Source organism: Astatotilapia calliptera, chromosome 14, assembly GCF_964374335.1.
Source record: "Astatotilapia calliptera chromosome 14, fAstCal68.1, whole genome shotgun sequence".
Lineage (NCBI taxonomy): Eukaryota > Metazoa > Chordata > Actinopteri > Cichliformes > Cichlidae > Astatotilapia > Astatotilapia calliptera.
In genome coordinates, this window is record NC_137435.1 from 15170602 (window position 1) to 15196817 (window position 26216).

Here is a 26216-nt window from a genome sequence, read left to right on the forward strand (position 1 = left end):
CATTGATCAGACTAAATGATGGGCAATTCAGCTTTTATTAGGAGTTGCTGATTAAAAATATAGAAGGCTGAATAATCAAGTTGCTTCAATATAATCTGTATTTACGAAAACATACATTACACATTTTAAGCCGTTTTACATATTTACATGTACAAAGGTAATTTACACTAGATACAAGAGAGGAAATGACTTAAACAAGACCGGCTCATGTGTGTGGTGCCAAAGCTAATGTTCCCTGAGAGCAAATGCAAAGCTGTTCTCTTTGAAAGTCTGGATACTTGTGTCCTTCCTCATGGCAGCACTGCCGACCGCCATAGCTTGGTTCGTGTGGCTCAACAGTTATGGTTGTCATTTGGACTGAGTCCAGAGCAGTTGGCTTGATAGATGGTGTTATCTTCATCCTTTGACCAAGTCATTTTTCTTCTTTAGCTGGGCAACACTAAAAAGATGACTCATGCTGGGCAATACCATTAAGAGCAGGGCTGTTCTCTATCTTCCGATCTTGCCATCAGCACACAAAATTAATTTTACCATCCTTCTATAACACAATAAATATGAAGGGGTGGGAGGGTGTACACCCAATATCAGTGCCAGTCCACGCCATTAAAGCCACCTGTCTAATACTGTGTTATACCACATACTTAAACTACTCTTTGGGCAGTTTAAGTATGTGTCAAAGCAACACCTATATGAATGCCACAGACAGCTCAAGATGATTTTAAAGTTGTAGCTGGCTGCTGCATATACCTGTGTCTGAGACCGATCTTGTGTATTTGTGCTTGTAAAATATTTCAAACAATCAAAATCATTGAGTGAATGGAGCGTCTAATAATATTTGTGACATGAATGAATCATTGATTCATGATGGTGGCATTAACAGGAGACAAGAGGGTAGACAGACTACCTTCTGTTATGCACTTAACCCATAAGAGAGAGGAGATTATATACAGATTACTTTGTTTTCAATATAATCCAGAAAAAAAAAGAAAATGGATTCTGCTATTTACACAAAGTGCCTTAAGCTTCAGACAAATAGCCCGTCTCTCTTTTGCAGCTCAACGTACACCACTTTGTATTCTGTTGCAAATATTGTCATAGTTTCACATGCCATCAGAGGCTGATTAAACACTCACAGGAGTTTCCACATTAACCCACACACTTTACATAAGCTGCCAATCACACCCTCCTTCCTTATTATCACTTTCACAATCAACAAGATGCTGGCAAAGCTTCAATCACATGGCCTGAGAAGCCTCATTAACAGAGCGCATGCCAGGCTGTTGTTAGTTTCACACAATTTAGCCTGTTTTACCTCTTACAGTATTACTGTACTCTCATTTTAATTGCACATTATAAAGCGTATTCTTTGTAAATGAACAACAACAAAAAAAAGCATTTACAAATTTCATACCAGCTATTGCTGTGTGGTAGGGTGCTAAAAAAGCAGTGACTTTGGCTGTGGGTGTGAAGTTTTACTAACCAGGCTAGGGAATTAATCAGTGTGACAGATCCCACTGTCAAAATGTCCCACCTGCACAGAGACAAATCAGTTATTAGGGAAATCCGTCTTCCACGTGTTTGTTTTTAGTCTTTCCTTTGAAACTTAGACAGTGTGGCTGATATTTATTGATGATTGTGGCTCCATCTTTATTCCACTGTGAGGGCCTAGCAGCCGCAAGGCTCTCATAGATGTCCAGTTGTCCCCTGGAGACAGGTCAGTGGTATGGTTATTGAACTCATTCGTCTGAGTTCAGTGCTTAAAAAGGCAGGTCACTGGTGTGTTGAGGGTTCACTAATGGCCAGGGAAAAGCCCCATGTAGGTTAAGCAGTCTGCTCATCGTCCTGTCACACATTAGTCTCAAGGCCCTGCAGGCGGTCCATTCTCTGCATGTTGCGTTCAATAGTGGCCTGGCATGTAATTGGTTCAGCACACTCGCTTAGAAACCATCCCCTCTCTCCATCACGCAGCCGCTCGCCTTCGTACCAGCCTAAGAAGAGAAACTGGCTTTAAATGAAAACAGAAGAATGTGTTGTGTGGTACTTTATGCTTTTACTGGCTCTTCTTTTTTGGTTCTGTCTGTTATTTAATGTGAAAAAGGCTTCCATGTGTTTGCACAGATGTGAAACCACATCTTCAAACAGGTATCAGATCCATTATGTGGAAAAAGTAAATGCAGACTTTGAAAGAGAGATGGAGAGTATGTAAAAGTAAATGATGAAAGGAAACCGTTGAAACAGGAAGGTGGAAAATGAGAGGAATATTAAAGAGTATGAGTGAGGATATATGAAGATATGAGGGAGGCAGAGAGAGCTGACATACCATCTTCTACAGTCTGCCAGACAAGCACCACATCAGCCACCTGCAGAGACAACTCGTCTGGCTGCCTGGCGGTGTAAGTTCTGATCATCTCCACCTGCATGAGATCTGAAAGAGCACATCTGAATCATTTTAGAGAAGTCACACTAGCACTTTAAATATCTTTTGACAGGCTAATTTCAACCAACTCAGCATGAGGAAACTGTTTCAACTCATAACCACAAGGTGGCGCAACAGGCTAAATAGAGAAGTCAGGACAGAGCGTCCATGTGAATTATGTGTTGTGGAAACTCACTGGTTCGGTCCTGAGTCTTCTTATTGTTGTCATTATTGTTCAGAGCACTGATCCACCGAGCACGCTCATTCCTGAAAGAAAACGTAATGGCACATGAGGAACTATTAAAGGACTTTATAGTGTTCCCAAAGTTTAATAACACCACAACTCTCAAAATTTTGCTCTACTATGGGAGTTCCTCGCTGCTTTAATTTCAGTCGAAGATGCTTTATTGTTCAGATTTTGTATCATAGATACAAAGGGCGGTCAGAATCAACTTAAAGAAAATAAAATGAGGTGGAGTTGCACGCAAACAGCTTTACAGGCTAGTGTGAGCCGCACAGGAAGCTTAGTGTTCCCTCGCTATCCTCTGTCCCGTGTTATTGAGAGGGCACAGAGGTGTGTTTTGTAGTCAGAGGGAACTGAAGGGAACAAGCACAAAGGCTTGTTCTCAGAAAAGAACTGCCCTGCTTTGCTTTGCTTTTTTTCTTTCTTGTTTGAGTTTCACAGCGAGGAAAAGTGGGCGGAGTTGCACAGATCAGGTTCCATGAAAATCCACCTCTCATTTCACCTGTTCTAAAGGATTTGGAAAGGGAGAGAGGATGAGATAAAGAAGCCTACGGAAATGAACCTGCGGGGGTTTGCTGAGGCCCTCTGTGACTCAGCACTGCTGGCCCTGGATCTTGCAGATGAGAACAAAATGCACAATTGTATGGACCCTCTTCACAGGGGCCTCAAACGGGACGTGAAGAGACGAAGCCCATGAGTCAGACATCATTACTGCATTTCAATCTGTTCTGGTTCTTTTCAGGGGGGAAATATCTTGGCCATGTCAACAACTAACTTGACAATGATATAGGTCAGTAGAGATTGGATAACAATTACTTTTAATAAAATCGTGAAATTAAGAGAACGGGGCGTACCCACACTGCAATATCAATGCCTGTCACACGGTGTGACCTTTGGATTTGGTGGATACATTTCATAACGATCAACTGTTGAACCAATCACCTCTCTTTATCACCTGTCGGTGTGCTTGAAAGCAACCCTGCATTTTTGTCACTTGATGGCCTTTTTAAAAATAGGACAGAGTTTTGCCTTTGTTCATTTCTGTGCTAAAGATGCAGGTTCTTTACATTCATTCGAGCTGCTCTGTGGGGAAAGACAGCTGTTAGTTGTTGCTTCTGACAGCTGGAGGTGCATGCCAGATACAGATACATGTGTGCAAACAATCACAGCAAGTCACCTCGCACTAAAGCTGCTGAGATGCCTGTTTGAACCCACTTTCATTTATGGGTTCAAATATAACAAGCACAGGCTCTAGGCGAGCATCATAAATCCAGAGGACTTTGTTTCACTCCTTTTCCATTGTAAAATGTCTTTACATATTACAGATAAGAAGAAATGACTGCCTCTTTCTAATCTTCCATCCCCTGACAACTTCAGCAGCACGCTACTGCTTTTCATCTTTACATCTTCTTTCCTTCCTGTCAGTTTGTTTACTCCGATCGCTCCTGTTCCCACCCTTAACTGACAGTATTTGGGTACAATTCCTACTTCTCAGACTGAAACGCGGCATATCTCAGCACGGAGCAACGCAGCCAGGGAATTTCCCAAACCAAGGGGAACAATCTGCAACTACTTTTTTTTTCTTCATTATTATCACTTAAAATGAAAGTAGAAAGAGTAAGAAAACCAGAGTGCAACAGGAATACAGTCTCTCTGGTAGAGACCGTCACATAATCTCTGCTGCTTTGTGTTGTAGCTGCATATCTGACAAGCAGAACTGTTTTGCTGCAGACCTCTGTAGCGTCTCTGTTTCACTAATAGAGAAGAGCTATTCACTGACGACGAGACACAGCATCAAGGTCATGGGAAAGACACGTTGACATGAGCACAGCAAACAAAAGGATACACAGAAAAGAAAAGAAAAGGAAGAGGGCACAGACAGAGAAGAGGAGAATCATAAACACTGCCACAGACAGCAAAACAAGCCACACTGAGGTCCCTGTGCCATCTCAAATCCAGCTGTCTGTGTGAATTCCTGATGCATTACATCGCTGCTAAGGTTAGAGGTCATTGTGTTGTATGTAAGCTTCTTAGACCTTGCACAAAATACTCAAATTAAACTAAGGCATCAGCTTAAAAGGTCGGCAGGTAGAGAAAAAATGAACTGAAAGCAGAAATAACCACACTGACAATAACAGTCCATTTCCACAGTTTCATTTCAACAAAAACAGACCTGCCTCGAGTCAGAATGTGTGGAATTTCCCTTTGGAATATGGAGAATATAGAGAAGGGTTTTTTCTTTTTGTTTTTTTTAATGTTTGTATATTTGTGTTAACACTCATTAACAGATAAATCATGCACAGACCTGCATTTTGTCGTTAGCACTTTTGTGACAGTGACAGGAAAAGCAAATCAAGTCCCTGCCCCACCCTATCCAGTTAGCAGCGGCATGTCTAGGCTTTCACTTTGGAAAGATTAAAAAACATGATTGGGACCAACCTCATCCAATACGTGTAAACGATGTATGCAAATTATTTGATTGCACTGCCTCTTTAAGAAACTGCCTCGTACCTTGCTAATTATTGTATAATATTTCATTATGTCAGTCATGTGAGTGAGAGCCACAAAAGAAAAATGTACACATCGACCTGTTTTAGTGTTTGCATTCAATCTGCTCAAAAGATGGTGACTTATGTTGGAAGATGTCATTTTCATAGTGGTTGTTTTATTTTGATACTGTGGCATAATATTGTGTGTAATATTAGGACATTTAGTCAGCTATGATGGAGGGAACAAATGTTTAAACTGAACAAAAATGCTTTTTGGGGCTCTTCCTGTGCTGCTTTGTATCCAGTATGAAATGAATAGTGGATGCTTCATCTTTTCTTATTGCATTCACAGGCTGCACAAACTGGCATGCAGGCTACTCGATGAGAACCTAAAACTGTTTTTTGTCATGCAAATAATGTCAGAATTTTATTTAAATGGAACATTTTCACAATTTTACGTCATTTAACCGAGTCTTATAGATAAACTAGTACTTTCAAAACGTTTCTGCATTACTGTTCACCAAAATGAAGATCAAGTCACCCGGGTGAACAGAATTATCGAACAATATTTTATGGACTTGTGTTTAAAATTTTTATAAAAGTGGTTAAGTTTATATTCTGAGATCCTGTAGTCATGTTAATGTCCACTGTGACACCAGTTTCCGAGGCCCAGCATCTATTTATCTGTCTTATTTGCTTCATTTAGCTCGTAAACAGGCTGGCTAATGAAACGACACTGTGTGTCAGGCTGGGTTAAATCGCCAAATTGGGATGAATGAATGGAGGAAAAGGAATTTATCCACTGATTTAAAAACAAAACAAAGCGAAGACATTGGCTGCTGTTGAAGTGATGAGACAGGACGGTGAGGAAGAATCGGGAAGAGTTAAGTTGCAGGCAGGGGGAAGGATAGTCGTGGGAAAAAGCCTGCTTGGCAGTGGATTGTTGCTAGGCAACAACTTCAACAATGACTAGAAACCACTGTAACAATGGACAGTTGCCAGAGTGCCCCCCCACCTCCTCTCTTCTTAGCTCATTCAGGACTACAGTGAGTGAAGCGCTGACCCTCCACATACATACCCACACATCTCATCATCTGAGCCAAGGGCCCCAAATACATCAAAAAGGGAGTCTAGGGGGTTTCCGCAACAAGCTATACTACATAGAGGAGGCACTCAGATTGGGTGGGGGATCACAATTATGCATGCCAGAGTAGTAGGTCAAGGCATCAGCAGGCGGTGCATTTAAGGAAGTCCACTGAATCTGCCTCCCGTGCATTCACACATAGTACTATTACATAATACTACTGCAGATACTTTGCCAGGTTTTTGCACTTAGTAAAAGTGCAGAAACAAATCATTTAAAATGAAGGCTTTTGTTTTAATGACGTACTGTGTGAGGTGTCGTGTTTTGGAAGCAGTCGTTTTTATTACCCAATAATCTGTTGAATATTTTCTTCATTAATCACATCATGTTTAGTCTGCAAAACGATGAGCCGAGTTAACAAGTTTGTGCTCATTTGGAGATTATTCTCAAAATAGCATTTCAAGTTTAAAGTCATTACAGTTGCTGCTGTACGTACAAAACTCCTTCTGTAGATGGAGTTGGTAAAATATGTCGAGCAACTTTTCAAAAGATATATCCTCTTGACTGCATGAGGATATAAAAAAATAAAAATTAAAAACTCAGTATCGTTGCATCTGTCCACTGCCAGCCATTTTATTTTGCACTTCCAAATTTGTGTTGTTTTTCCTGCTGACTTGATGCAGCTTTCTGCACCATATCTCCAACGTCCTTACACTTATCACCACACTGTGTTTATGTGCTTAAAGAGAAATTATTTCCTCGTTACTAAAACTGGTTTATGAAGCACTGATTTCAGTAACTACTCTAAACGAGGCATTTTGTAGAGAGTTTAAGCTTTGGGAGTTGTTTGACTTGAAACGACCACTTTAATCTCCATATTTCAACTTTATTCTGAAACTGATTGATGTGTTTTTCTTAATTTGGCACTATTACCTCTTCTTAGACATTTGCCTCCCATACAATAATTAATAAAGGCTCAAACTATCACTGAAACTAACAGAAACTAAGCTAAAACTAAACATTTTGAAACAGTAAAAAATTAACTGAAACAAGCAAAGTTACTCTGGAAAAACTGAAATTAAAGTGAAAGCAAAAAGTCAAAAGGAAATAAAATAAAACCAGACCGGTCTCTCACATATGGATGCTTAAAGCACTTGTCATTTTAAAATTCGCTTGGTTAATGTTTTGCCGATAACAGTCATTATGAATTACTTTTAAGAACCTAAACCAATGTTTGGTGGGGAAACAGGCTCCTGGTAGACAAATTTTTGACTTGCAACTGCCACCCCCCAAACCTCTTAATGAGGACTTTAGAGAGAATTGTTATCGCTCTGCTTCTAAGATTACAGCCGGTACGTCAGTGACACCTTGTGTGCATGCCTCTGACGCAAGAGGTGTCGGCAGTTCGGCAGAATCTGCTACCCTGAGCTGAGAATGGTATTAGGGTGGGGTTGTAACTTTAGAAATAACCAAAAAACACTCATCCAGTGTGAAAACAGATTCATTTTCTGTAGGTCATCTAACCCTGGAACTTTAAACCCTCGCACTTATTTGCCTGTACTGGCCAACTTCCATCAGGACTGAAAAATAACTATTAATCTTTTGAATGCTTGACTTGATGGCTTGCTGTAAGGTATCCATGTTTAGTTATTGCTGACTAAATCCAGGTTTAAACATGTAGTATTTTTATCAATAAAATGTAATTGCACACCTGTAGTCACCAAAACAAGGCAATAATATTATAAACAGTAAACGGTACAAGTCGAAAGACATTTTTAAGGTTGCAATTTGCAGTGTAGACGTGCCATATACACAGCCTACACAGAGAAACCACAGCTTCTGTAAAGGCAACAGACAGGGAGGTTCTCTAACTACACAGGAATGAGGGGGAACCGGCCCCGTACATATGAAAACACTCCTTACAGTATCAAACCACAGCAACAAGATGCGTGCGCAAACGCCTGTGCATTCATCGAAGTGCGCATGTGTGCATAAGCTGCAGCTCCCAGTACTCAAAAGAACAAATAAACCTTGCAGGAAGCCCAGTGCATAGCTGATCCCTTTTGTTTGTGTGGGTTATACAAGCAGCCTTTAAATATTTTTGTTGTACTAAGACACAGAATCCAAAGCTCCAGCTACACTGACTGTATTTGTGAGTAAATATTTAAGTGGCACATGCGACAAATTTCTGAACCAACCCCTTAGACTATAAATAAAGAGAGCCGCTTCTATTTAGAATACATGATTGTTTTGTTGACTTTATTCCAACCCAATCATCTGATACAGCCGGTCTGTTTCAGAGTACAACTCCAGACAGTACGACTGTATAATGGAACAGCAGACTTTATTTAACAGTGCGCCCATCTCTTCCTTAAGTAACAAAATATCCCTGTGACTTGTAATGGTGCAAAAAGAGACTATAAAATAAGAACCATGAATCTTCTTTGCTTGAAGTTAAAAGGTGTATTGGAGCACATACAGAAAAGATAAGGGAGCAGAAATTTGATCCAAGCTCCCTCGCAGAGAAGAGTAGACATGCTGGTCTTAAAATTTTAAGAGATTGAGCCTTATTGTGTGGTTCAAAGTGAAATCACACGACTACTCTAGTTTCCCAAAATGATGATAGAATACACATGAGTGTTTTAATGAGAGTCAAAAATGACTCATAGTTCCTTATCGCCATGCCTCATAAATCTGTGACAAGTGAAATGCAAGTGAAACGAAAACAGCACATTTAAGAGGGACAAAGGTTACAAAAAAAAGCACTTACAGCAACTCTGTTCCAACGATCATGGTCACCTTGTCACCAGAGCAGTTGCTAGGGAAACTCAGTCGAAAGAGGTGGTTGGCGCCAGCTTGCCGTGAGCTCAGCATGCTGGTGGTGCTTCTGATCGGTGACCGGTTGAAATCGCTGGGTTGACAAAAATCCACACTGATCTGATTCCTCAGAGCGTAGTCTATGACAGTGTAACTGTCCTCACTGACAAGAAAGACAACAAAGTGATCATTGCATGAAAATTCAGTGTACTTAGTCCACATCACTTACAAAGCAAGCCATACAATTCTATGAATCATGAAGTGGGAAAGACTGTACTATGGTATTTAATGAAGAAAATGTTCAATTATCCCTCAGATTTGGTTCCAATCAAAAGTCCAAATGTGCAACTGTCTATATATCCTACGACTGCACTCTGTTTTTGCTTGTTTAACTGCATGCCTACATTTCCCACGACTTTTTCAAAAAATCTAGTAGCAGCTGCAGTTGGTCAGAAACATCTGGAGCTGATTGTGAAACACTGCACCCCTGACATGGCACTGAACCTGAAGAGAAAGTGTGTGTGTGTGTGTGTGTGTATTCATAGTGTTAAGGAGCTGAAGTCCAGCTCATGTTTTATCAACCTGAGACTGAAACAGCAGCCAAGCCGAGAAGCTACTGGACAGCAGCTAGCTTGTGCATTACATAAACTCAAACAGATGCCAGCAGTGAGCACGTCTGACTTATACATGATGTAAAGTGAGTGCCAAAGCCAAGCAGCAGAGGCATGCTCCATGGATTTTCCACACAAAACTCTGAAACTCACGGTTGTGACTTCTTTGAGAATCCAGTCATGGTTGGGAGGCTCACAAGGTTTAACCGACACCTACTCTCCAACTATCACCCACAAGTTAAAACCTTTTTCCCCACTACGTAACACTTCTTGGAAGAGGTAGCTTTAAGAGACACTGCACTGTGTGTCTGTGTATAAGATGGATGTAAGACAAGCACAAATCTAACTGTGACTAGACACTTCTCACAACTTCTTAAAGGAGTTGTTTAAAGGAATAATAATAATAATAATATGATACCCAAGGGAAATTTGCATTCCTGCAGATTTAGAATGCAATTCGTGTCTATAGAATGGTGTTAGTTAGCTTAGCTTAACAAAAGACTGAAAATCAACTAATAAAAGTCAACTTTTCATGATTACTGGTTAGATTTTTCATACTTGTCAGATATTGAAAAATAAAATGTTCTCTGCTGAGCATTAGAGGTATAATTCGAGTGATTACAAAAGCAGGATAATCATCTACCATTATGTTGAGTTACCCTAAACAGTCCATTTATCGTTCCAGATTCAAAATGTGCATTTTACCAAAACCTATTTTTAACTATGTAATGTCAGTTTTAACCTCTGTTATCTCCTATGCTCATTGAGGAATGGAGATTATATTTGAGGAAGTCAGACTGCCACTGTTGACAGTGACAGGCCTGCTGCCCTTCACGACTGAAGGAACATGAATTATGTGAATATTTCTGCTTTGCCTGCATTATTATATTATATTATATTATATACTCTATTTATCTAAAAAAAAATGCTTTTCCTGAGCTCTCTGACCTTGACATGCACATTAATTGTCATTTCAACACTTATCCAGGAATGGGGATATGAGCAAATGCAACAAATAGAAGCAGGAAAGTGTTACTGATAAGAGAAAAGTAGGAAAAGGAAGAGAACCCTAGAGGGACAGACAAAGAGTGACAGGATGGAGGCAACAGAGGTGTGTCTGTGTGTGTTTGTGCGTGCGTGCGTGCTTCAGCAAATTTTCCAGTTATTATAAGATATTTTGAACCCTTTATCGTAAAGCTATATTGTGACAGTTATTTCTCAAGAAGGTCTGGTGCTCTCCATTTAGAGCTATTCTGTGTACGTGTATGAACACATTCCTGTTTGTGTGTAATTTTTAAAGAAAAAAAAATTGAGCATCAAAACAAGCTGATAAAGGCCCACCAAACATTTGTTCCCAGCTGTCTGTAACTTGTAACGTGATCTGGGCATGCCTATGGGCAGAATGGATAACGGAAATAACAAACGTCTTTCAATTCCTACACAGATTTTTTTTTCGTATGTAAGGGTAAAGCCTTTGAATTCCACTCAGCTGACAAACAAGTTAAGCTGCATTTCACTTTATCTTTTTTTTGGCTGAAAAATTAAATCGATGAATTTAATCACCTAAAACAATCTAAGATAATCTTCAAATGTGACCATTAATTGCAATTAGAGATACTAAAATAGTGTTTGGAATTTGAATCTCTTCAAACACACAAAAATGAAGCGTTAACAAGATAAAACATCAAACACGCCATTAGCATCATTAGCTTTTTGGCTCCTGACTGACCTACAGGTGAAATGCCTGGAATGCCATTGACATCATGACACTGGGAATGCGATGGGTGGGGAAACTGCATGCTTGAGGTTTGAGTTTTTTTGCATGTGTGTCAGATCATTGCCAAATGGCAGATGAATTGAGGTGGGGAATCGCCGTGATATGCTTTGTCAACATGTGGGAGAGAAACGTTAAATTCTTAAACAATTTTATAAAGAAAACCCAAGTTGTGGCTTTCCTTTTCCTGGACACCCACACACACACACCCACACACACACACACCCACACCCACACCCACACACACACACACTTCTAGTAGCAGGAAAAATTCATTATCACAGCTGTAATAAAGAACAAACAGTTCAAGAAACAAGCAAAACTAATATAAACCTTTAAAGACATGTTGAGATAGAACTCCATGTAAATGGATACGTGCCCACACACAAAATAAGAGTATAATGCTGAAAGCTGAGCCTATGACCCAAAAAAAAGGAGAATAGACTAGACACAGGCACATACAGCAAAAAACACAAACAAACCATAAGATCAAGAGGAAAAGAATGAGAGAAAAAAAGCAAAAATAAAAAGAATAGATGGAAATCTCAACATGAATTAATGTTTAGATGATGCCCAGCATTTACACAGGAACATGGGGGGGATGAGAACGAAGCCAGCTGGAGTGTTATGTAAGTGTTCCTGCGAGCCAGAGTCCAGCAGAGCAACACTTTACCAGTGCATGACACAAGGCCCAGCCTGACAAAGGGATGGTCCATAGTTTAAAGTCAATAAAAGAAGAAGATTGTCTCGTCTCTTCTTAATGGCTATATTGTCCTCTCCATTACAGATTTAGCAGTGGGTGATGTACAAAAACAACTAACTTTTTTCAGATATCATGTTTTATGTGTGGAACTGTACAAATCTAAGATGATTATAAAAAATAATAGTGAACATCGGTAAGCACACAGCATACTAAAAACTTACAAACAGCTTAGTTACTTTTGAATACATGGAGTCAAATGACAGGCAAACAGATTTAGCCTTTCTTTCTTCAGATAGCACAGGGTTATATATACACTCTCAAATGGCTCTAAGGTCATGCCTATGCTTTCTCTAGCCTACTGTGTAAGTAAGTGCTTTGGCTCTGACCTTTTCACCCCTTTCTTGTGGTTTTGACAGAATCCTAAAAATGTTAAAGTGAGACAAGACTGAACTTGCAAAATATACCACTCAAACTATAAGTCTTAATTTCAACAGAAAAGGCCATTCTGCCATTATACCTACAAGCGCTTGTGATCTAGGAGTGCCTGGATAGCCTTGTGTGCCCCTGGTGAGCTTTTGTTTGGATTACTGCAGATGGAGTGCAGCAGAGTAGCGTGCCACAGCTGGACTTCAGCGCTCTCCACAGTACAAACCAATATTATAACAGCTTCCCCCATCCAAACGTACGCACACACATAAATACACACTATGATTCCGGAGCCCTCCCTTTTCCCGAATCCGTCTTCCAAACACAGGCTTGACACCACACACTGCTGGAGTCTGCCGTGGCAGATCAGATTCCCAGAAAAATATCATATGGAACGTTTCTTTTCTTTTATACAGTTCTGAGGAATTCTTAGTCTGCGAGTGGCGGGATTATTACTTCCAGACACTAAGGAGATGGCCGGGAATTTTTGTTTTGGCAAAAACAGACAAGCAGGCGCACGCATGCACACACAAACACACAAATGAAAGTCATATCAAGGATGTCCTCTTTATAGCTTTTCTTTTTCTTTTCTTTTCTCCATGGTATTGCCTAAAACTAGAGGAAATAGGGGAAGAGGAAAGCAGACTCACTGACGGGTCTGACAATAGAGCAGGTTTCACAGCTCCAGGTGATTCATGGCAACAAGACATGTCAAGAGCCAAAAAACCTCTCATAGTGCCAAATAGCAACAGGTTCAGGTATCTGCACCTGATCTACCTAAAAACACACGTGATAATGTTGCCAGGGTGGAAGTGCAGTCTACATCTGCGGTGGCATCAAACTCCTTTAACGGTCTCTAAACCCTGCTGCCAACACTTCTCGTGGTTTGCTTTCGGTTTGCACAGAAATATTGTTTTGCTTTGTTTTGTTTTTTTAAACAGGCTCATTTCCCAGGACGAGTTCAAACATGACGACAGAGAAGACAAATCTACACACCCTGCACTCAGGATCTCGGTCACATACAGTGCTCACACGCAGTGAAAACCTGAAGACTTACGGTTAAACTTTCACACTCAACATGCCACGACATGTGAATTATGAGCAGAGCCAGCAGACCAAGCTCAAACTCACACCAAGTAAATCAGATGCAGACCCTCCCATGCATGGCCTGGCAGTTCTCTACAACTTCGACGAGACTCACCTTTTCTTCCTGGTGACAATGAGGACGTCATTGAAGAGGAAGAAATAGACCTGCTGCCGTGATGTTCGCTTGTAAAAGATGTTGTTGTCCACAAATGCAGTCAGTTCCCCTCTTTTTACCATCCACCTGGAGGATGAGACCAGGGGGAAAGGCTAGAGGAGCATAAGAAAGAAAATATGGTGAACAGGGGAAGATGGTGAATCTAATTAATCAAAGAAATTTTAAAATGTCTGTAATGTTGGGGATGAACAGCTGGAGAATGAAAAACGGTTCACTAGGCATCCGTGCGCTCCAAATGTGCCAACAGCAATTTCCCACATGGCTTACGCACACTTAAACCTACCAAACCCCGTGTTTACTGTCGATACTCATGACAATACAGGGGTGAGTTCTTCTTTTTGACAGATACGTGTACATACGTGTTAGCATGCACCACTTGCTAAATATGATCAGCAGATGTGGCCTATTAGCATTAAAACTGACTGTGATACACTTAGCATACAACTCTATACAAAAACATGGTGGGTTAACACTACCACCTCACAGTGAGAGGTACATGAGTCAAACCCAGGCAGAGCTGTTCTGTGTGGAGTTTGTATGTTTTTCACAAGCCTGCACGAATTTTCTCTAGAAACTCCACTTTGTCACGCCATCAAAACACATGTTATGTTAATGAAGCCTAACTGGGACAAGCACACTGTTACAGTTAAGGGTGACAGACTAGCTCTTTCCTCATGTTATTTCCCTGCAGTCTCCCATAACAGGAAAGCCTCAGTGAGATGTGTTATCATTGACCAGTTAGTCTTGTGGTTAGTCAGCCAGGTTTTCTTGAATGTGGTGGAGAACATAGGAGCAGATAATGTCATGGGAGTCTTTCCAGAGGGTTGCCGTTCCCTAACTGCCTTTGAACTCTAGTGATATCGGTGCATACACATCCATCACCAGTATCTGTTTAACCCTAGAACTACTAGGGAGGGTCATTTTGACCCCATGCTGCAACAATAGCAGTAGGAATTTCTTGAAGAAAGTAAGTTGTAAATTTTTCTCAAATTTTTCCACAGTGTGCATCCCTTTACCTCCTCACACCTGAAACCCATTTGACTCAGCTGGTCTGCTGCAGATTTCACCGTTCGCTTACTTGGATTAGTTCTCCACACTCTGTACTCTGCTCCGTTCAGCTAAAGTTGCCGTAATGCTTTTCACAGCCAGCAACTCATCCAGTTGTCCACGGGTCCGTCCTCCACTCTGCCACGGCTCAATAACCATCCCCGACCCATTCAGCTCTGCGATAATTACTTGCCTTTTATCTAACTACAGTTCCCTTTATATTCCTCTAGCAACCTTATCTAGCTAGCTCTAGCAGCCTTCATAACAAAGTGTATGAATGATATGTCTGTTGCTAGGCAACCAAGCCCGAAGCAATTAAAAAAAATGTATCTTTCAGCAGTTGAAGGTATAATTTTTCTAAACTTTTATTTTCTCTTTTATCCAACTTACTTCAGAATTCACTATGTGATGAACAAACCTGTTGTACACGTACAATGACAATAAAGGGCTATTCTATTATTGTCATTTGTTAATCAAAAATATTTTTGCTTGCCAAAAAACTGAAAAAACCCACATACCTTAATCTTGAACTCCAGTTGAGAGTTGATGGTGTACATCATTTCTGTTCTCTCCATCGTCCGAGCTCCTTCATTGCACTTTCTAACCACCTATTAATGCACACACACATAAAATGTGTAAAAACGTCAACATGCAGGCACTCTGCTTGTCATTTCATATCCACATATCAAAATTAAGAGTACAAGAAAGCTAGATTAGCTTTTTTTGCATAGTAATTAATCATTTCCTGTTGTGGCTCACAGTGATACAACAGAACAGGAACTGTTACTCTAGTTTTACAAACTAATTGTCTAAATAATAACCGTACGTCAATAATAATTTTGTTAAATAATTTAACAAAGGTGCAAGCCATTAACATTGAACTTTTGTTTAACAGTGCCCTCACCTTGCTAACTGCTTGTAAAGCCTTCTTACAAGCTTCATATTGCGGTGAGTCTTTGGCTGTCTTCTGACAAATTGTCTGTAAAACATGGATTCACACAGGTTGTATAATTAAAAACACACATTAAAGTCATTAGTTCACAACAACCCACAACAGCTCACTGGACTCATGCACATCACTCTCAGCAGCCTGATCACATATTGAAGCTGTGGGAAGAAATGAATGGAAACCAAACTTTCTCAGGATCCAAACCCTCCAAATGTAAAAGCATAAACCCAAGAGGTCCCTAAGGAGACAATGACGGAAGGAAGAGAAGAGGGGGATAAAAGCAGAACAAGCGAAAGGAAGAAAGGGAAGCAAAGCAAAAATGGAATAATGCTCTGCCAAAGTAAGCATGAAAGTGAAGAAGAAGAAAAACATTACAAATCAGTTAAGATTATTAAAGAATTATGTAAGGTCAAAGAAAGATCTTTAACACTAGAACAAACCATGTGTTGACTTAACAAGGGCAACACAGATAAACAAACTGTTGTGCAAGAGGCAGTCTTGTAATTCCTAAGCTAGCCCTGCTGTATGTTTTCAGTGCACTTACATCCATGAGCAAGGGAAGGCGAGTGATCCTCTGCATGGGCAGGATAAGGAAGGAGATCATGGGGAGGTTCCTGCAGTCAGGGTGGCCCTCTATCCTGGTCAGCACCTCCTTAAATGTTGGATTCTTGGAGCTGTATGGGAATAAGGAGGCAGATGCAGCACTGGGTGAAAAAAGTGAACTTGGTCGAGGCAAAAGTGGAACAGCCATGTTGGATCAAATCCACGAATGATAAGATAAGAGCGTATATGTGTGTGATTGCTCGGTCACTCACACCAGCCTCTGCAGGGTCCTCTGTTGGTAGACCTCATTGGAACAGTATGTAATATATGGATCAAAGCTAGACTGGGAATGCTTGCAAACGATGTCAGTGATGTCATCGATCACTATATTCTGCTCATGTTTTTTCTCCAGTTCCTTGAAAAACCTAGACACCAAAGTGGAAGTGAAAGAATAAAGGTTAGTGTGACTCACTAACTTGAGTCATTCCCTACTGAGGAATAATATAGAATAGTAAAATGACAACGTCCGGTAGACAAGGAGAGCTGCCAACAACTTACTTCTAAAGTCACCATAAGATGACAAAAGAGGAACTCTCCACCACTTAAAATAGACATAGCAAGCCATTAGCCATAACACAGAGGCTTTTCCTCTTCCTGAGCAGCAGCAGATGGCCATTTCAAAAGGCATGCCACATGTCCAACTAAGGTGATAAACAGGAAACTTGCACAGACACAGGATGTGGACCTTGACCAAGCTGGAACAGGTTCCTGCTCATCTGCAGAAGCACCTCTAGAGCCTTTAACCAGACCCCCCATACCTACTCCACATACACACACAGTGACTATCTATGGAAAAAAAAAACTTTTTGTGGCTATGTAGCCTTGTGCCCATGCCTGACCCAGTACGCTTAACCTTTTGATGAAGGCATGTGCACACGAGATAACAAAAAAGAAAGAAACACATGCTAATTCACATCCTAAACGATGTATTTGGGACATTTACAGGTCAAAGCTGTTCATTCTGAGGCAAAGCATCTCCTGATGGATGTCCTCAGGAGGATCGAGGTCACGGTAAATGAGTCAAATCAACAGTGTAAAATAATTTAATTATTCAAACTTAGACCTCTAATCGAGGATCATGAGTGAAGTCAAGTGAAATGAAATCTGGTCTACCTCCAAGTGCAGAAGAATTCCTCATTTTATACACTGCGTCACAGATGCTGCATTAGGAATACAGTCCGATTTATGAAATGTGGTGGGACTAAAGCATGTAATAGCCCGAGAACACAAGTCAAATATAATCAGTAACACATCTGCATATAAAATACACAACAGCCCTCCTACTTGCTATCACACACAGACTACACAGAAGGCTGAAAATAGATTGATATTCAGGTATGTTTTAAGATAATAACCTCAAAGCTGTTCCTAGTAAAGCATCTGGTTTAACCAGTGCTACAGGGCTCTGTGTATCTTAAGATCTGCCTTCCCAAGTATCAAGGGTAGTTTCTCATTACTGTGTCTGGCCTGTGTGTAAGATGATTCTCAAGAAATTCAAACATATTAGTATGATGTAAAAATATTGAGGAGGACGTATGCGTACTGGAGATGCACCAGGTATATGTGTACTATATACCAGGGGTGAAATCTTCCATGTAAAGTTGTAATCTTCATCAAATGTCATGAATAACTGGTAGTTTCTATGCATATGTGCACACACACATCTCACTGAGCAGTATTAAGATAATTTGGTTGTTTTTGCATTTTAGCCCCAAACCAACAAGCGCCCTAGGAGACTGGAAAATGACAGCATAATCTCATTTCATGCTCAGATTTTTTTTAATCTGAGATTTTAATGCAAATCTGGTTAAAGAGTCAAACTTGAAAATTAAACATCAGGATTATCATATTCAAAATACTCTTGATTTTGAAGTGATTTACTTAAAAGTATTGTACATCTTGTGCTAATTGTGGTCTTAACCAAAGTGAAATCACATGTTTCTAAAACAGGTGAAGGAAGAAACAGGACTGCACTAAAAGTGAACAGTGATTTGAGAGAATTTTACCATCATATAGAAACACTGATGTGATAATATTAACAGGCTGAATTGCAGCTGAACGTTCAACCTTTGTCATATTGATATCATGGAAAGCGTCTAAGAAATGATGTCATATCTAAAAGTGGCCTCGGAGATAAACTCGAGGAAGAGCAACTGGCGGCCAGAAACTGCTCTGCCAATCATTCGTAGAAATAATGGAGTCGGATCCACCAGAGTAATTGCTGAGCCATCACAGTTTTCATCAGTCTCAGCTTTCATGGCCTCTCATGCATGATTGTTTCCATCACTTTATACGATTTTTGGAAGGTCATGCTACGTGGCCAGGAATGTTATTAAACAGTGAACTATAAAGTCATGATGGACAGGTAACCTCAGAGGATCCATAGCAGCAATTTTTCATAGACGCATAAAAAACCCCCAGACATGCTGCCTGTTTCAGTGCTTTCAATCAGTGAGGAATGTTCACTTTAACAATGCAACCATAATTATGAGGAAGACTTCTTTGTTCCTTGTCGTTTCACTCAATTTGCCCCTTGCTTCTTCTCCATGTCTGCTTTTCGTCAATCAGCATGCGACTTCACTTACACTCGCATCCAAAAAAGAGCTCAGCGCAGCGTAAACACAAATCCTTTGACAATGAAAACAACCCTTACTGAAGGGAGGAGAGTAGCTGAAAGTCTGTATTAGCATACACTGGATAGTTAAGCATGCCAAATTATCCAGCTAATTAAGCAAAACCAAGGTGATGAAAGACACCTGAAGCCTAAAAATTAAACAACCAACCAATTCCCCTAAATCAGTGATGCCAAACTCTTTAAATCGTGGGCCACATGCAGCCTACTTTGATCTTAAGGGGGCCGGACCAGTGAAACTCCCCTTTGTATAAATGTAAAAACATTTAACAACACATTGAAAATCTTTCAGGAAAAGCAAATGCAATTGCATGAATAAGTCTCAGTTTTTTTTTAACATGATAAAGAAATGCTGCTGTACTAAATGAAAGAAATCTGTCAGCAAGAATAAATAAATCTGTAAAATTACAGAGAAACTTCTGATAGCTCACCTGTAATCACAAAACTGAAGATTTTTGTGAATTCATAAAAAAAATGTACTTTTGTTTATTATTTATTTATTTTACTGTGGACCAATAATAATTCAGTTCAATTCAATTTTATTTATACAGTGCCAAATCACAACAACAGTCGCCTCAAGGCGCTTTATATTGTAAGGTAGATCGTACAATAATAGATTCAGAGAAAACCCAACACTCATATGACGCCCTATGAGCAAGCAAGTAGTAGTAGAAAAATATACATATTCTATAGTAGATAGAAGTGAAAAAACTGGAACTTTTATGGTATTTAATTGTTTATCTACTAATAAATTACTTTAGTGTAGTACAAATTACTATTGGGGGGGGGGGGGGGGGGGGGAATGGGGGGGTCTTTATCAGTAGGCCAAGCTGTAAAACAACTTAAAGTCTAAAATCTATGTCCTCCTTCACTTTTCCAAAGCCATTCAGTGGGCCGGACAGAAGTCTTTCCCAGGCCAATTCTGGCCCCTGTGTCTTATGTTTGATACGCCTGCTCTAAACCAACAAATTCTTTAAACCAACAGCATGACTACCAAATATGAAGACGAATAAAGGTGCTCATCTGATAACAAATGTACTTACAAAACAGCAACACTCACTTTTTGCTAGCCTCACAGACATCAGTGATATTGGAGAACAGGTGATGGTGTTCAGTCTTGGTCATGGTCTCCCTGAGCTCTGGAGAATCCTTGAACATGCGGATCAGGATCTCGAGACTGTGGAGATAGGAGTGCTCCGACGAGATCACCTCAAAAATGGCCTAAGGAGGAGCAAGAGACACATCAACCGAGGGGAAACATAAAAGTCAGATATATGGGATTCTGTCATCCTACTAGGTCCTGGTAACGATGACCCTGGGTTTCAATCACATGAGGTATGCGTTTAAACTAATTACACATCTAAGTACTTAAAGTATGAATCGGAAAAAATAACTTAAAATGAGCTAGAAAGAACGACTCGTACCTCTTGTCTTTTGCGTTCTTCTTGACTTATCTGCTCACACAGGCCACTTTTCTTAACCTAAACAGAACAATAAGTCAGAAACATTTCTTGCATCATTTTTGATAGACACTTGTTTAACTACATGCAATCAGAGCACAGGTGTAGGCTGTGGCTTTTTTTTTTTTTCATATCTAAGAAGCACAAAGAAAGGCAGTCTTTGCAAGAAACACTACAGGAGTATAGAAATTTGTTGGATCCAAACACTAAGATTAAACAGGAACCACTTCTGCTCATTTTGAAAGTGGAATATAGCTGAAAGGAAACTGCATTGGTATGTGGCTGGAGAGCTTTGGTCGAAAGATGTTTGAATGAGAATGAAACAAAGCAACGTTTTGAAAGGGACTGGGTGCGGAGTGCTATTGAATTAATCAGCCTGTGGCTTTGTCAAACTGAATATGAGGCTGAGTAATAAACACCTTCTTTCGTTACACCAGATTTAATCAATATGACCTGGGGCTCAACCACATTATACTTTACCGATACATGTAAGTAATGAAAAATCCTGAAGATAGTTTCCCTTACTTGCACTAGCTCCTCAACCCATTTTTGTGCAAAGCAATAAGGAAGAGATACTCCTGCAGGAGTATCTGCCCCGCAGCTCTCCAAACACTGAGAACAAATAAACCTGAAGCAGGTCAAACACACACTATTTGATTTCTTTCACACATACAGCCATCAGTGTTACTAGATATTGCTCCTACTTTCCTGGCAGCCCATTTTTGAATTGCTCTGTATGAGCAAAGAGGTTTTATCCAATTGAGCATCGTCCTTCTCTGGTTGAAATTGAGCATAATTAATCAGGTGTCATTATAAAATGGCAACTATTTATTCCTTTTTTCCACTTGATCAGGTTGCCTTCAGGTAATTTAGAAACAATTGCGCAAGTTAGCTCCAAAACAGCCGCACCTTCTGAAAGCGTGAATGGTAATTCTTAGAACCATGATAATTCTGGGATGTGACATTTCATCAAAAAGATGAGACACTGATAGTAGAAGGGTGGAGCTGCTCAGATTCAGGATTAAGCAAGAGTCACAAGATGACAACTTGTACATTCGGTTCTCGGCTCCACTGGAAAAAAAAAAATTCCCGTCACACCAGGACAGTGACCAATCACACAAGTATTCCTGAATCTGTAGGGTGAAGAAAATTCTTCAGAACTAGATCACAGGCTGAAGGCTCTAACGCATTCACAAAGACGAACAGCTGTAAAGCAGCTGTGATAGAAAGAACGCTTACTTTGCCAGAATCCTGGGCAGTCTGTGCCCAGTTCACTTTAGTGTCTGGCTGACATAAATATAAACAAAACAAAAAGTCTCTCTACAATGTTTTCAGCCTTCAGTCCAATCTCCTACTTATTATAGACCATGTGCAGACAGTACAATCCTCAATTCCTCAATCTGGGCTATGGCCTGCTTTTGCTCCCACACGTTCCATCTTCTACCAGTAAACAAACAGATGGGGCTGCATTAGTAGAAAGCTAAATTAGCCAATTCCCCTTATATTCCTCTGCTGCTCAATTCCAATCACTAACTACATTATGTAATGCAAAGCCACCACAACTCTCCCCGGAGGCAACATTTTAGGCATATTTGCAGTCTGACGAGCGTACAGAGTTTGCCAACACATTGGCATTAATCCCAGAAGTGCTTCCAAGACTTCCTGTGGGCCTGGCTGACTGTCTGACTCCCAGCCTGCACAAGCCCTTGACAAACTGCTCCTGTACTCCCTGATAAACAAAGTGAGGGGCAAAGGAAAGCAGAAAACAGTGGGAGGATGGGTACAGATGGTGGCCAAACTGGATATGACAGCATTCTTTGGAGCACTAGCATTCCAAAACTACACAACCACACTCCAAGATCCAGAAAGGATTTAAAATATAAGAGGAAGAACAGAGACTACTATTGTGCCTGTGTGTGTTATGTCTTACCACACTAAGCTGGCTCCAGGAGGTACGTATGGGCCTGTACTGCACTACAATGTTATTATCGGGTTTGGGTTCCCTGGAATCGGGATCCTCATCTGAGTCATTATGTAATGCATTCTCCTTGTAGTTCTGGTAAAGCTCTTCCTCTGCAAAATCACAGGTTTTTTTTATTCTGATCTTTTATAGCAAAAATATAACACAGAAACGCAAACAGAATTTCTCACCCTCGCTGTCAAAAGTCAGCTGACTGGTCAAAACCTTCTTCTTATCTGGACTCTGAAACAGACAAAAAACAGCATAATGAGTTTAATGAACTCTGAAAAACCAAGTAGGGACACATGCAAACCATTAAAGAAAGAAACTTGTTTCACCTGTTCACTACCTGTCCGTACCCTTTTGCAAGTTGCCTCCTCCAGTGACCCCTGTCTAATTACAGAGCCTCAGTGTGTTTAAGTGTATGTGTCACGTTGCGTCATGTCTTCCATCAACCACATTAATCGTTTCTTTGTAAGGCCTTGTTCTAACCTCTGCGGCTGTTGCCACCAAGCTTGTTCCACTGTACTTTTACTGGTTGTGTTGTAATTTTCCAATTTGAGCTTTACCCCTCCCCCTTCCCCCAGATAACAAAAGTCCACCATGAAGCAATCTTTGTGCACAATTAAATATAAAACCATCAGAGGGATTGTTGCCGAGTTGAGAAATCTTAATGTGCTGCAGAACGGGGGGGAAAGTAATGCCAAAAGTTCACACAGTATTCATTGACAAATATCATTTGCTAAAGGCTTGCTTTTCTAAAATTGATCACTTATGGCACTTCTCTACAGCTTGTTCTCTGAAGTCACCTGAATATACTAAAATACACAATAATTCATTCTATTAATTATATTATATATAAACTTCATGTTTTTTCAACTGTTTTCTGAAAAAACAACACGGTTAAAATTAATTTCTAGATATTAAGACATTGATTCGAATATTAAAATTTCTCCTACTCCCCTATAAGTGAATGACAAATGTGTTAAATATGTGCGATTTCTTAACACGTACAATTTGAACCCACTCTCTTCTTTGAAACTGATTTACTCACCTTGTTTTTCCCATTGCTTTTAGTCTTTTCCGTTCCAAGGCTAGGCTTTGAATTCTTGGTGCTGACATCTTTGGGTGTCATGGGGCTGTCAGGCTTGTTGGTTGCAACACTTGGCAGACTGATAGAGCCAGGACTTGTTGGGCTAACTAGTGAATCTAATTTATCCCTGCCTAGCCCTCTGATGACGGGCTGGGACAGCCGATGGCCTTTGGGATCTGCTGTTGATACTTCTGAGTCTACTCCACTCACAACTGCTCTCCTGTACGATGTACTCCTCAAGCCTCTTCTAAGAGCCCCTGGACTCTCACTTTCACCATCTTCCCCCTCATTGTGGCCTCCTGTAGAAAAGTAGCTTCCAGTTTCCACCATGCTCAGGGCTTTCAAGGAACGTTTGGAATGATCCCATCCCAGCAGCCCTACCGATCCTTGAGCTTGTGTCCCAGGGGAAGGTGCCTTGCTTTGCCGAATATCGGATGCTAAGCCCTTGGGAATAAGCTGCTGGGTGCCCATCTTGAGAGCAGCCGCGCTATGGGTGCTTAGGACAATGCCGTTATAGGGACAGATGGATGGGGAGAGTGACGGTGAGGGTGATGTGGAGGACATGGAAGAAGATGAAGAGGTATGCCTGGTGTCCTGTGGGGATATAGGTGAGGATGACTGGGACTGACTGAGCAGTGCCTGCCCTCTGTCTTCTGGTGATGGAGATCGAGGGGTTGGGGGGTCTGAGGAGGTTAAGGAGTTGAGGGAGGGGATGCTGGAGGTGGAGCTGTAGGAGGGGGTGAGCATGCGATGGGTTGGAGGAGATGAGCTGCATGTGGATGAAAGGGAGGACAGTTCAGGTTGATTGTAGTTGTTGTTAGGAGTGTCTGGTGAAAAGACAGGTGAGGAACCATTAAGAGGAGTATTTTCTGTTGAAGGTGAATTCTTCTGAAATGCGATCTGGCCCTTCTGAGAACTCTGATTTAACGGACAGGACATGCATGTCTGTGAATCCCAGAGATGCTTTTCAGGCCATATCATCTCCCCATTACTCGCTTTCACCCCATCAGAGTTCCTATTATATACCCTATTGTCCAGTGAAGCAGATTTGCTATCCTCAGACCTAAATTTGGACAACAAGCGTCCATTGGAGAAGTGGCTGATGCTGATGCTTCGAACCACTCTGTTTTTCTTTGAGGGTTTATGTAAAACATGCTTTAACACCGCTGTGTTATTGTCAACACACTGGGGTGTGACCACAAGTCTCTCAGCAGGCTGGCTCAAGGTAAAGGAACATTTGTTGTCCTCCTCGGTGAAGTTTGTCTTCATGACCCCATTTATGTGGCAACTGTGGGGCCGCAGTTTAGGATTGCTTGAGTCCTGGGGCCTTTTACTGTTATCAGTGCGGAGTTTCCACAAAGGCATGATATTATTGTTGGACAAATCTACATCATTGCCATAATCCATGGTTGAAATGCGAGCGTCTCTTTTTCCCTATTCGTGTCCAACCTCACAAGCTCACGGAGTCGGGAGGAAAAAAACCCTGAAAACAAACAAGAGAGAGATACCAATCAATATCAAAGAATTCAGTGTGGTGTCCAAATTCCCAGAGTTTAATCATTAACAGGGATTTAGTGCTGATACTGGCAGCTAAACTTAAAGAACACACATAAGCAAGCCAGTGAGGAGAGAAACAGCCCTTTTGTAAATGTTCACTGAGGTGAAATGCCCCAATTACAAGACAATGTTGCAATTAAACTACTATAAAAGGGCAACAATGTTAAGCAGCAGCAGTGCCTTTACAGACCACATTTGTTTTTAATCTTCTCAGAATCTTTATTCACAATTTTCTTTTTTTAACTGTGTTTTTCTGTCTGCAAAAATGCGTATAGCTATAAAGAGGCGTGTAACTGAGAGCTTTTTAGCGAGATTTTAAAAGATTTTTTCCACAGGTTAATTAGTGTCTCCAACTTACCTTTAATCAGTCGATCCAATGCAGAATCCGTTCATCCTCCCTGCCCTCTCGAGTGGCGGCCCTCTTTAGCGAAACTGATAAAATTAACGTGCTTTCAGCGCGGAATCAACAAAAGGTTTGTGAAACCGGAGTTACGAAAGTTACTAACCGACTCCCGTGCGGGGCACTGAACGCGTCTGAAGCGCTTCTGTGCGCGCTGGGGAGTTTCTATGACTGAGAGGAGGGGAAGGGAGGGGAGCAAGAACAGTAAGAAAAAAAAATGGCACTCCCAAGTTCACAGGAATTCACCTGCTAGGCGATTCATAACGATTCATACTACGGATCAGCAGAGACTTCCATGAAAGACAGACAGTGCGGTTTGATCGTAAACGTGAAAACATTCTGACAGTAAAGTAGCAGGAAACACTTTATATGAATCAAATAATAAAGCGTTGTTAGATTTTAAAAGGTTTTATTCAGCAAGCTCAATATGAAAAGAGGAGCAAACACGTTTGACAGCAGTATTTTCCTCTCTCTTTTTTAAAGGAATCTATTTTGTATGTTTGGAACTGCTGCTTTTTGGAAATAAGGAGTCTAACGTCATTAACGAATGAAAAGTTTTGACGCTTTTTAAGCTTAAGAGTACATTCGGGGCCAGTCAAAAGATGTTGTTGCGTGACGTTAAAGGGAACAAAAACAAATCTAAATACCTAAAGCGCCGTATTACCTCTAAAGAGTGGAGTACGGAATGTG

The 26216-nt window shown here is 40.7% G+C and overlaps 1 protein-coding gene across 1 annotated transcript; it reads right to left on the reverse strand.

Moving 5' to 3' along the window:
• Window positions 1-16: 16 nt before the first annotated feature.
• LOC113037028 (rho guanine nucleotide exchange factor 26) lies at window positions 17-25743 on the reverse strand. The gene is made up of 15 exons (XM_026193730.2): window positions 25485-25743; window positions 23531-25052; window positions 22668-22719; window positions 22447-22589; window positions 20481-20537; window positions 20117-20277; window positions 16637-16789; window positions 16366-16495; window positions 15777-15851; window positions 15391-15480; window positions 13766-13917; window positions 9004-9213; window positions 2613-2683; window positions 2321-2425; window positions 17-1988 (listed from the first exon to the last, which is right to left on the reverse strand). The coding sequence occupies exons 2-15, from the start codon at window positions 24974-24976 to the stop codon at window positions 1846-1848; spliced, it is 2988 nt and encodes a 995-aa protein (XP_026049515.2). The 5' UTR covers window positions 24977-25052; window positions 25485-25743; the 3' UTR covers window positions 17-1845.
• Window positions 25744-26216: the final 473 nt, after the last annotated feature.